This window comes from Rhea pennata, chromosome 1 (genome assembly GCF_028389875.1).
Source record: "Rhea pennata isolate bPtePen1 chromosome 1, bPtePen1.pri, whole genome shotgun sequence".
In the NCBI taxonomy this organism is placed as follows: domain Eukaryota; kingdom Metazoa; phylum Chordata; class Aves; order Rheiformes; family Rheidae; genus Rhea; species Rhea pennata.
The window spans coordinates 149,820,617-149,833,386 of record NC_084663.1 but is presented as its reverse complement, the minus strand read 5'-3'; the positions used below and the strand labels follow the sequence as shown (position 1 = coordinate 149,833,386).

Here is a 12,770-nt window from a genome sequence, read left to right as displayed (position 1 = left end):
GTACCACAAAGGTGTAAACAGGGCGAGTCTCTGGCTCCACAAAGCTTACAGTCAACAAATATCAAACAGAAAAGAAAGAAATAGATTAATGTCAAGGAGGCTGCATTGTGTTTTGTGTCAATTCATAACTACGAAAATCTTTGGGGCTTTTAAGCTCAAAGCAATGCATAAAACCTGTACTAAAGCTAAGCATGGTTTTTGCATATATCATGAACCAAGTGACTAGTAATGTAAAGGACCACACCCACTAAGTAGTAGGCAAAACCAACGCTGCTCACTATGATTTTCCTTTTTTTTTTAAGACAACAGTGAAGTGATTCATTTGACATTCCTCCTAATTCTTCACTAGGAAGACCTGTGATTATTTTACATTTAATTTCTTCCCTTCGAAGAAGAAAGAAAAAATTAAATAACATGAAAATATCATTAGTGGATAGTGAGACTGAATCCCACACTCAGATTTGAACTGCCTGGAATTTGAGGATACTTCACTCTGGATTCTAACTTTCTGAATGAAATCACATAGACTTGAATCTCTAACTTTAAGAAATATTGGTATGAAATTGGTGCCAAATCCAGTGAAAGTTCAGGTAACTAACTTTAAAATGTAGATCAGGGAAAAAATTTCCTTCTCATCTTTTAATTTCCCAGGTTACTGGAGCTGTGCTTCTAACCCTGTCCAGAATTGCCCCCTTAGTGTCTTCACAGAGCAGAGCTTCCCCCTACATCTGATTGGGACATAGAAATGAGGTCCATCTCTCCTTGCTATAAAAGGAGCTCAATCCAGTGTGACAGTCTTAGAGAACATTTAACAAAATCAGACCCCTTTCAGGATATGGGGACAAGTGTCATTGTATTTTATAAAATAGTGGCAGTGACTGTTAAGTAATGCTTGCCTCTGCTCCTATAAAGAAAATACAAAAAAATAACGACACTTGAGAAGAAGCCCCCTGTAACAAAGGCACTAGGGCACCCAGTTCTGCAGGAAGAATCCTTGCTTTCGATCACAAACCACTTCTATATTTTGCATTTAACTGCCTTTTAATGATGGACAGAAATGATACAAACCTTCAAAGGAATCACACTTTATGTTTTGGGGGTTTACACATCTCAATCACAGAGAAATTTTTCACTCCTTGATATCACATGTCTACTTCTAAATAAGGGCTGGAAAAAACAGTTTTGAAGAAAGGTGAAAGGTGCAAGTTTGTTAACAGCCTCTACTCACACTTCATCTTTGTAATACTTGAAATTGACTGTGCAACCAAATCCTATTGTTTGAAAAAAAAAAAAAAAAAAAAGTCTAATAAGGCCTGAGAAAAAGCTACAGATTTCTGTCCTGCATAATGACTATTTCGACAACGTTATCAGTCCTCTCTGCTCCAGTCATGCATACAAAAACCAATTTATACTGGTCTGCCTACATTATACCTCCTTGAATGAAAGTAAGTTCTCTCTAGCTCTCTCATGGGAAGTATAAATATGGTACATAGGCTAGCAGTGCAAACTCTTCCCCTTCAGAGTGCCCTAAATCCTTAACCAAACTCCAGCTACTGGGAATACAAGAAAATAACAGAAATTGAAACCTTGGAAAGGAACTGAGAATTTCAGAATGCCCTGAGGGCAACTCCTGCAGCCAAAGCAAGAGGACAAACTCCAGAATCAAGGAACCTTTGCCAAGAACACTAAGCAAGTAACCACTTTTTGTTTCAAACAGAGGGCTGAAGTTGGCAGAAAGACTGCAGCTGCTGTAAATGTCATATGGGTGTGAAAGACAGAGGTAGCCACTTAAGCCATTAGTACTCAAAGTATTTAAGGTTTTATAGATCAAATCTGGCTTAAAGCAGAGATCAGACCAGGCAAGCAGTAAAGATCATGGAATGCAGGTAGAGCACACTCCATCTGGGAAATGCCACTTCATCAGGAGGCAGCTATGCCCTGCTCCTGCTATAGTTGCTGAGAAGATTGCGGTGTAACACACACTGCAAGCCTTAGAAAAGAAAAATACTGATGTCTCTGCTGAAACCCAGACACAAAATAAATTGTCTCAGGCAATAATAAACATTCAGGCAAGTAATCAAAGGTATTTGTATCATTGTTGCTTGTGTGTGCGCCCAGAAAACCCTGGAGATTCAGAACACAAAGGGAGCAAATAGCAAGTGTCCGTGTTTCAGAGAAGTGGATACATTTTTTGCTGTTTTTTCTTCTAGTTGCTTTTCCCTTTCCATAAACATTATTTGAAATTCACCTGCACCAGGGTAGCTGGCTCTCATCTGTGTCCAGTACACCCAGTGGTGCCTGATTACCTGTATATAGCTAAAGCCTACCAGCAATGCAAACCTTCATCTCTCCTTACGGGAGAAATGTTGCTCCTTCCTGAGGCATGCTGGCTCATCACCTGAAGGTGCCTGGCTTTCTCTGTTAGCTACAGAGGTAGTTCCTCACTTTGGGGGCTGTAGATTAAAATTTATACTCCTTATGCATCCAATGCAAATTCCGCACAATCAGGTTTTATTCATTTACTCTTTGGTCTCCAGTACTGGCTCTTGTAAAAGATAGGTCACTGATGGCTAAAGTAGATGGGTTACCATCTTCATCCAGCACTGCAAAGTTTATAGCCCAGTTTTTTCCTGTTGTGCTGATTTATCTGACTGAAAGTTGAATTGAAATGGAAGTACTATGTGACAAGCTGGAATTGAAACTGCTTTTGTCTTTGCAGCAGGATAGCTGGACTCCAAACACCACCATGACTGAACGCTTTGACTGTCAGTACTGCAAAGAGTCCTTGTTTGGTAAGAAATATATCCTGAGAGAGGACAGTCCCTACTGCGTGAAATGTTATGAAAGCCTTTACTCCAACACCTGCGAGGAATGTAAAAAACCCATAGGTGCTGATTGCAAGGTATGCTGGATTTATGTCTTGTTACAGAAATCTTGACAGAGTAGTCTGAATACATCATCCCTTAGCTCTGAGCACCTGTCTTCATACTCTAGGGCACAAACAGGAAGGCCTCTATGTGGAAAGTGCTTATCCTCTAACATCTTATTCACTAACAGGATGAAGGAATGATTTGATCCTCTAAATGCTAGACACTTTTGGGGAACCAATGGGAACAGATGGTACTTAGCACCTCTCAGGGAGCAGCTGAGGAACAAATTTTCAAATGTTTGTTAATTTGGTCTGCCTGCTTTGCATACAGCTAAGACTGTAAGCTAAGACACAGGGAAGATTGTCATGAGTTATCAGGACCTTTGGCTAGAGGGCATGATGTATGGGATTCATCTCACCTAACTTTAGATGTCAACAGTTGCCTCTTAACTGCAGTCAAGAGAGTAGAACAGATGCTCTGCAACAGAAACAATCTGAAGCATGAAAAAGGTTTTCAGGTATAAAATGCAACTTGTGATATTACAAACATAGATGATGCTTCTGTTTTCCCCAAAGTTAGTTTAGGGATTATTTAGTGAATTTTGTTCACAGGTAACATTTTAATGTATCATTAAAGATGAACATTGTCATTATGCTGGAGCCCTTACAGGTGTCTGAGACAGGGTGCTATCAGCTGGAAGGATCCATGAGTTCTTAATAGCTATCTAGGGATTTCTCTTGTGGGGAGAATATGCTTTCTGGACGCCTATATCTGCTTTTCCCCACTTCTCTAACTTGCTGAGCATGTTAGTAGAGGAGCTGCTAAAAGCACTCCTCTCTTTCAGCAAGCCATAAGAATCTGATGTTAGAAAGCATCAACAACTCATTAGGATGATCAAACTGTCCTTGGGGCCAGCTTGTACCTGGATAGGTGGCAGAAGTCAGTTTTGTCCCCCTTTGGACCAGAGGGGGCTAAGCCACTGCAGGATTTACAGTGACCATAATTCAAGTATCATCAAGAAACAAGACCCGTGATATCAGAACTGTGCTGAATCCAACCCAGTCCTAATGAGCTATATGTGGGCTTATAAAGACCATCTCAGAATCCTACCAATTTTTGTACTTCATATGTATAATACTTTCTTTGGAGATTCCTGTATGTGCTCAGAAAAGCTGCCAAATCATGAACAACAGAAAACTGGCTAACACTGACCTGAGTAACTGGCCAGTTAGAACGCTTTTAGAATAATTAGCATCTTAAATGCAGACTGATGATACCAGAGCCTAACTAAAGATTGCAAAGGATAGTGCATGAGGCAGACCAAAGGCCCTGCTTGCTTGTACTATGCACTGCTGCACCACATGGAAACACCTACCTGACCCAAACAGGGTATAACCACCTGCATTTCCTTTAAGTTAGCCAGAACACCTGGAGTGCATGCCAGTTTTATGCTGTCTGAATAAAGACAGATGATATTTGATTGATGCAGTATAGCATTTGTTGGACTGCCACAGACAGACCTCATCCAGCATGTAAAAGTCTGACCTGTTCAAAGTTGGCCACGGGTTTTGCTGGCAGAGTGACTTTTCACTAGAATAGCAATTGCCATCAGGTGGCTGTGGGATTTTTGACTGGTGCAAGAACTGACATTTAATTTCCTATACTGTCAAGCCATAGCTTGAGAAACAACAGGTAGTCCCTATTACTGGTACTACCAGCCTGCTATTAGCTTGTAAAATCAGAGTTGTAATTTGGATTGGGAAAAATCCAATTCTTATGTCTTCCAAATCAATCCATCTCATCCTACTGGAGAATCAGTAGAAAAGCCTCTTTCAGAAGCCTAGAAAGGTGGATGTTTCACCATCATGATGAGAACGGGCAATAATCTGTATGAGGGTATACCAGTGCCAGTTTTCCTACAGCTCATAAAATAGAGCCGGACTGACATGAACAAGCAAAACATTTCTGCTCCATTCTAGAACGTACTTTGTTTTAAGGTCTTTTTTCTAATCCCCTGAGAAGATATTTCTATGTGTTGACATCCAAGAATTTCAAAACTTGGACTGGCTTCAACAAACCTCAGACAAAGTATTCAGGAATTAATCAGGCTGAACTTTTCAACCCAGATTTATGGATTTAGGGAGTGTGGGTGTTATCCGATATAACTTGTCTTCAGAGTTTTTAAACAAAACACACTCTAATAGCAGACAGAAGTAGAAAAAAACTAATTGCCTCTAATATAACCATATTTTATAAGTGTAAAGAACCAAAACTACATCTGAAGAACACAACTACAAGATAGTGAATAAAGATTTCTTAAATAGTTGAAAAGTGTATTAAAAATAAATGCATTGTTTTTTGTTTCTGTGACTGTTTATGCCTGTCCATCCTTTACCCTGTAGTTTTTGATCTTGTTGACTAATTTTAACCAAATTCTGATAGGTGGATAAAAGTTCCAAACTTATTAAGTTCTGATAAATTTTCTGAGGTGAAAAAAAAATCATAAACACATAGTTAGGTAGAAAAAAGAGATCCTGTTAATGTTCCCACTGAGAGAAAAACTACAGTAGTTTTTCAGTTACAGTAGTTGACACCAGAACACATCTGAGAAACCTTATAAATGCCTCAACCACAACAAAAGTTAGTTAAAGCTTGCATACAATATGACTGAGGATAATTCAATCATGAAACACAAAGTCATAGAAAATCATGTTTCTGCTCCTCATTACATATATATATATACACACACACAAACACATATATTATGTATATATACTTATCTATATACACATATGCATATACACATACAATTTTTTTTATATATCTTATTATGCGTTGGATGTATGTACTACACAAGTCTGAAAATATTTGAATCTTCCCCTGAAAAAAGAAGTCAAAATGTACCTTGAATGAAACTGGTACGTTTACAGTATGTACAAGGAGTGGGCTTCATATTTAGCATGCTCTAACATAGTCTTTATATAGCTGTAAAATTCAGAACTAAAATTTAATGGCATGACAGTGATCCCATAAAGTGTAGCATTCAGGCCTCTCTATTTTCCGGGAGACCCACCCTCACATTCGCAACAGAGCCCCAAAGACTCCATTTAACTCTCACACCATATTCTCCTTTGTGAGTCCTTTCTAGGCCACCACTGTTTTTCCACACTGGGGAGAGGTGAACTGGGAAGCCAGCTGCAGTTGAGATGCTCCTAATTTCACCCCGCAGAGAATTTTCTTTTTGAGGAACGGCCATGTAGTTAGTCTACAACTGCTTTTTAGGACTTGTAAAACAAGAGCCTACAGAGCAGGATTAAGATTTAGAGCTCTGGATTCTTTATTCTTATCTGTACGAGTAGGAAAAAAGTACTACCTTAATTGTGAGCGAAGAATTAGCTTTGATAACGTCTTAAGTGCTTACTTATCTGGGTGACAATAATCACAAAGGAAAAAAAAAAAAAAAAAAACCAGAAGATTCCTAGTGATAAAAATAAGAGCAACCCTTCTACAGCTGGTAGAGTTATATCAAAGTAAAATAGTTGCTGACTAGAGAAGAGCCAGCTCTCCATCTCTGACATTAGCATAGTGTTTTTCTTGGTGTGTGTATCAGCACTGCTGCACAGCATCATCTCATCTGAGTTAAACTTAAGCCTGCTCAGCACTGGTAATAGTCAAACTTTGATAGCATTGGCTCTAACAGAGTCAAACTGGTGCCAGACTTTTACCCCACGCAGCAACCATAGCACAGAAAGGTCGTAAGACATGAGTCTGAAGACAAGCTTTCTTTGAACTCAAAGCAGGAGAAAATTTGTTTCACTATCTTTCAATTTTTAAATGGTAATTTATGGTTAATTGGGAATGTAACTAAGAAATAACTGATTTGTTCTTCATTTTAAATGCCATTCTTTTACAAAAGAATTAAATGAATGACAACTTAGTGTTAATTATACCTTTGAATTTAGGCCATTTTGTTAACTATAAATAGTTCTAGCTGATGTTTATGAAACTTTCACAGGCAGATTGAAAACCTCATATACTGAGTGGTAAGAGGCACTAGCAGAGAGGAGAAAACCACTATGTCATTTCTATTACAGCTATTACACATTAGCCATACGTCCAGAGGTTCTAATGGAAATTTATTCTTAAAATAATTGGTTGGCATTTCATAGCCTATGTCTCTCGTGAATGCTCACTACACTTACTGTTTCGCACCTCTAGCTGCCTGAAAGAAGGAGCATTCTTTCTGGAAATCCATCCATTATGTTCTCATTTGCTTAAGTGCTTAAATGTGACTTTTAGTTGATTTTGGCTTTTTGAGCAGTTTCTTTGCAGGCTCTTTGGCACATAAACCATCACAAATACAGGAAATACCTGCAATAATCCAACATTTACTGCAGGCTACAAGCTGGTGTTGGCAAGGAGGAGGGGGAGAAAACTCTCCCTGTGAAATCTGAGAATGAAATTAAAAGTGGATTGTGATATAAAGCTACTGTGTCAATATGTAGCCCAAAAATTAATCAAAAAGGTCAGTCCTACATATAAACTAAACAAGGGATAAAGCCTCTAGTAATGTAGAGCAGGAAAGGGAGAAATGATTTGTCTTTAATTTTACATCCTGTGCTGAGTTGTAACACTTTTTCTGTTCATTATTGAGTATCAGACTAGTTGTGAAATAGCAGGACAAAAAGACAAGTACCTTCATCTCTTTTTGGATCACTGAAATACTGAGTTCAATACCATGTCACTTAATTTTGCCTTTTCTAAACTCTTCTTGATAGGGAAGTACCAGTCTTAAGTGTTCTGCTAGAGGCTGCATGCCTAAAATCTATACAGTTTTTTTGTTGTTGTACTCCTTTTCCTGTGCTCAACCTTCTGAATAGAGCATTGTGGTAAGCAAAAAAACCTGATGTAGTTCTCGTTCATGAACAAACATATACAGTTACTCTTCTGGTAATTACCTTTCTAATCTCCTTTTTCCTCTTGGGTCCCCATTGAGAGTCAGTTCAAGGGAAAGGGTAATAATACATAATGACTTAAGTTTATATCTTAGATATGTAAAGCTGGAGTAGTATGCAGTACCATTGCAGGAGATAAGGAGTTTATGCCTAACCCAGTTACCTAGTAACTGCAGTCTTGTGGCTTTTCCAGTTAAAAAACAGAAGTCACAGGTTGTCCCACCCTAGAGGCCAACAAACCATACTGAATCAAAGCTACACAGAACTATGGAAAACTATAAAACAAATCATGATTTCACTAATGCTGAAAGTGGCCAACCTGACAACATTTTCTTGGAGGATGTCATTATGTAAGTAAACAAAAGAAAAATTAAGTGTTTAAAAGGCAAGGGAAGCTGCTTTTCAAAATCATAAGTTTCAAACAAATTGCACAAGGGTGACTAAAAAGTTTTAGAAAATATAGGATCTCCTCTAAGTTTTGCTTATACCACATTCTTACAGTCCTTTTGTACTTCTCCCTGCAAATTCTGCTGCAGGCTTTATCACAGCTCTGCAGAGGCAGGCACTGCCCTCTTTCCCTTTTACTTTTGTTAGTAACACATCTGAAACTGGGCTGGAACTCTCTGCACTTCAGCTCCAAAATGCTCATACAGGACAGATCCATATCCATGAGCATCTCTGCATATGTAAACCTCTTACCTGGAAAGCGTATGCACGTTTCATACAAGAGCATGCGACTGTCACTTTTGATAGATAGGTGCATAGATTGCAAAAAAAAAAAAAAAAAAAAAAAAAGTCATTCTGCAGATGTAGGCAACATAAGAGGCTGCATTAGAACTACAGTTAAGGTATGCATCAGAGAATTATAAAGCAGCTATGAGGTTATACTCAGCAATATTTTAAGGATATACTCCAGTTTTGGATCCACAACAGCAATTTTCCATATTCGTTCTTCCTGGAAATCTCTGCAATAAACAGGAACAGAAATTAATTTTATATCATTTGTTTCCTGTTCTGCTGGCTGGAACAGATTTATCTGGGATACAGGCAGCTAGCATAACCTAGAGCTTACAGGCCTACAGTAGACCCGATGATCTTTTGGCATAAGTGCTGACAAGCCTAGAAGTCAAAGAAGCTGGAAATCACCCTTGCACATGCAACTTCTCTAGCATAGAATCTTTTCTAAATTAATATATCTATAACTAATGTACAAGCCAAAGGTTTCAGCAGATATACAACATATTGAAGCAAACAAAACCTGATTTCCAGTGACTTTATTACGTTGACATATGAACAATGATGGTTCAGAAACTGCTTCATCCATACCTTAAACTTCCTTGTCATATCCTTAGATGCGACAGACCCAGAGAGAGAAAACAATAATCATTTCCACTGCCTAATATTCTGCTGCAGGTATGTTGAAACCAGATATCTAAGTGAACCTCTATATTCAATGGCAGTGTCTGCTGTTATCAACCAAACTATCTAAAGATTGCTTAAATAAGCCTGTATCTTGTGTAGGAAAAAGAATGATTTTCACTGCTATTATATGCACTAAAATACAAGATGATAGTGCAAGTACATATGTAGGATAATGGCCATAACAAAATATCTGCTATTTTAACTTACTCAGCTAAGGTCTACAGAAGCTGCTATCATAAGTCTGACTCTTCTTTATTAAGACCTATCCCTAATTGTTGTCTTTATTATTCCTCTTCTTAAAAAAAAAAAAATAAATACATCATTGAGAGATTTATTTTTATTGATAAAACAAGACAAAGCAAAAATCAGCATATCAATTGTGGAGGTAAAGAAAAAACATACCTTGCAGAATATTGCAGAAAGAGGAGAAAGGCAGCACGAGGGAAAAAAATGAATACCTTTTGTTTCACAAGAGAAAGAAAAACAAATCTGTTGTCATTCCATTTTCTAGCAGGCAAATTTCACATTTTAGAAAACTCTGAGTTCGCTGTACATTGCATTTTTCCATTGAAAATATTATTCCTGAGATCAGAATTAGGATATTCAACTTCCTTTAAAGAAAAAAGAATGTAAGTAACTTCTAAACTTCTGTCTCAGAGCACAACCTCAGAGATGAAAGACATAAGGGGCATCAATGCTAACTCACAATGACTGAAAAAACAGAGGCGAGTGGAGCAGATATTCACAAAAGAATCCTTTATTACAAGCTCAAATTCTCATTGAAATTACTATAGTTATCAAGTGAGCTATGCAAAATTATTTCCGTTTTTCCTGTTAGCTACTCATGAGAGCAAGGCTCCAGCAGACGAAACCTCTTCTTATTTCACGTTAACCTAAATCCGCAAAATCTTTTGCTTGCTTTGGGCTAAGACCGCAAAATTGAAGTTATCTGTGGCTCAACTGCCATACAGTAGATTAGGCAAGAATAAGTTTGAACAGTATACATTGCTTATGTCTTACTTTACATATGATTAAAAAAATTCTGACATCCTACAGCTCATTCTTTCCCTTCAGTTAATCAAAGTAATTCAGTGCTTGTGTTTAAGTTACAGTAGATCTTGAGATAGAACCTGAGCAATTATTTCTGCTCAATTTTTATACTTCCCATTTATGACAATATCAACCCCCACACCCACATCTCAGACTGACAGCCTACATATTTAGGGGGAGATATCAACAGATAAGTCTATTATCCCATCCTTTCTCTCAATGATCTGAGCTCTGTTTTGTCTGAAGTACCAAGAAAACTGTTACAGTTTAAAAGGCAGAGTCCATCCCTTTAGGTTACAATATTAGAAGGGCCTTTTTTAAAAATAATAAAAATACCAGTGGAGAAAACTCAGGTACATTTTAAATACTGAGATGCCAATGCTAATCCCATGGACAGAGTATTCTGAATCAATAGCTGCAGATGCAATGTGATGTCTCATTTTTCAGTGTGTTCGTTCACAGCAAAGAATCTGTATGCAGCAGTAGCAAGGAGTCTGACTCATACTTAAAACACAGGTAAAACAAAAATAAAACTTGGAAAAAAATAGTTCCTGTACAGAAAAGGAAGAGAGATCAGGCCAATTCTAGACTTAGTATAAATCTGCTGAACCAAATAAAGGCCAGAAATTAATTTGGGAAATGATTTTTTGCCCAGCAATGCACAGCTATGAAATGACCTAAAATCAGCAATAGCTAAGGCAAAGAGGGGCAGTCAATTATATCTATAAAATTAACAAGTCCTAATCTAACTCAAAACCAGGACTTTTTCCTCAAAGGAAATACCTAAACAAAATTAGTTATTCCTTTGAGGCATACAAAAAGTGAAGGCTATCTTGAATTACATTTGTTAAAAGCCTACTGAAAGAGGGACAAAAGTTGTCATTAGCCATTTCTGGTAATCATATCAAATTGAGTTCATCCTCATCAGAACATTTTGTTTTCTTGAGCTGTGCAAATGAGCCTTAACTCCTGGCTGTGATTCAGATTTGGACATATTTACATTCGCTGAGCTTCCAGTTGTACAAACTATTCACTCTGTTTACTTTGTGGTTTTGGATTCTACAGGATCTGTCTTACAAGGACCGGCACTGGCATGAAACATGTTTCCACTGCTTCCAGTGCAAGAACTCATTGGTGGACAAGCCCTTTGCTGCAAAAGAGGACCATCTACTTTGTACTGATTGCTACTCCAATGAATACTCCTCCAAATGTAACGAGTGTAAGAAGACTATTATGCCAGGTTAGAATATTTGCTTTTCAGACTGAGAAAAGATTAGGTTAAGTATCAAGCCCAAGGTCAGCAACAGCTGTAACAAATGTCTTTACTTGATTCGCTCGCTCTCAAGTTACAGTGAGCTTTGTAAACATATCAAAGTTATTCCTATGACCAGGTCACTTATTTTTCATAATGAATCTTGTTTAAAATCTGATGCACATGAAATAGATTAACACAAGTCTTGAAACTTAGTGCTTATTTCATTTTGCATTTTTATTAACAAGTATTTATATTTTTCTATAGAAGTATTTAATACAAGACTTCTGAAGGCTGGGCAACTAAAATTGATATATTCCATCCAATTCTAGCTTTTTATTCTGACTGACTTCCACTGTTTGAGCAACAAAGGAAGCTTCTAAATTTAGCAGTTTACTTAACTCCCAATTTAGCTTTTTATGTAAATACTCTAAGTTTAACTTCTTAAATAAAAATGGAAAGCTAGTCAAAGTACCTCTAAAGTCGTCTTAAACACAAAGATCCAAAGAAACAGGAAAAGATCTATTTTTCTCTTTCAGGTAATGTATGAAAGATACTAGATGTCTGAAACGTGAAGTTATAGTAATAGATTGTTAAAATCTGTTTTGCTAATGACAATACATGCTTTCTATGATGATTTGAGAGTTTAAAGGGGATGGAATATTGGTCCAGAAATAAAGCATTAAAAGGCAACCTGAAGAGTCCATATACATGCTACATAATTACTGGTTACTTATTCCAGTAGAACATTTCTAGGGCTGCTTTTTACATTATTGGTCATCTTAGACAAAAGCCTAAAAACACAATTCTGTTTGTGCACCAGACTTTTTTTTTTTTTTTAAAAAAAAAAAAAAAAACTGGTGATAATATACAATGTATAAATATAAACAACAGAGAAATTTAAAAGCAGATGGTCCTATCCACTCATGATTCAATATAAACATCTCCTTCTATTATTCTGTGCACCTGTTTCTACAGAAACAGCATTAACAACTGACAGGCTTGAGACTAGCCAGTGCTAGTTTTAAAACTAGAAGATTTTTTGTTTCAAAATAATCCATCAAATTCACCCTCATGATCAGTAAGCTTATTTACACAATGGATCTGTACATCTGTTATGCAAGTTAGAGACTGATAAGTAGAAATGGAGGCTAGATTCAGAGACCCACAGAATCCCTTTTCTTATAAACTGAAATAGTTCTTGCTTCCTTGATGTCATCA

General features: G+C 37.2%; 1 protein-coding gene across 3 annotated transcripts in view; it reads left to right on the top strand.

Moving 5' to 3' along the window:
* The window catches only part of FHL2 (four and a half LIM domains 2), a 44,411-nt gene that overhangs the window by 26,710 nt on the left and 4,931 nt on the right, over positions 1-12,770 (top strand). For all 3 annotated transcript variants that reach the window (XM_062601630.1, XM_062601631.1, XM_062601632.1), the window contains 2 exons: positions 2,720-2,902; positions 11,363-11,537. In XM_062601630.1, the coding sequence (XP_062457614.1) occupies positions 2,747-2,902; positions 11,363-11,537 (331 nt within the window). In that variant the 5' untranslated portion in view covers positions 2,720-2,746. The remainder of the gene's footprint in view (positions 1-2,719; positions 2,903-11,362; positions 11,538-12,770) is intronic.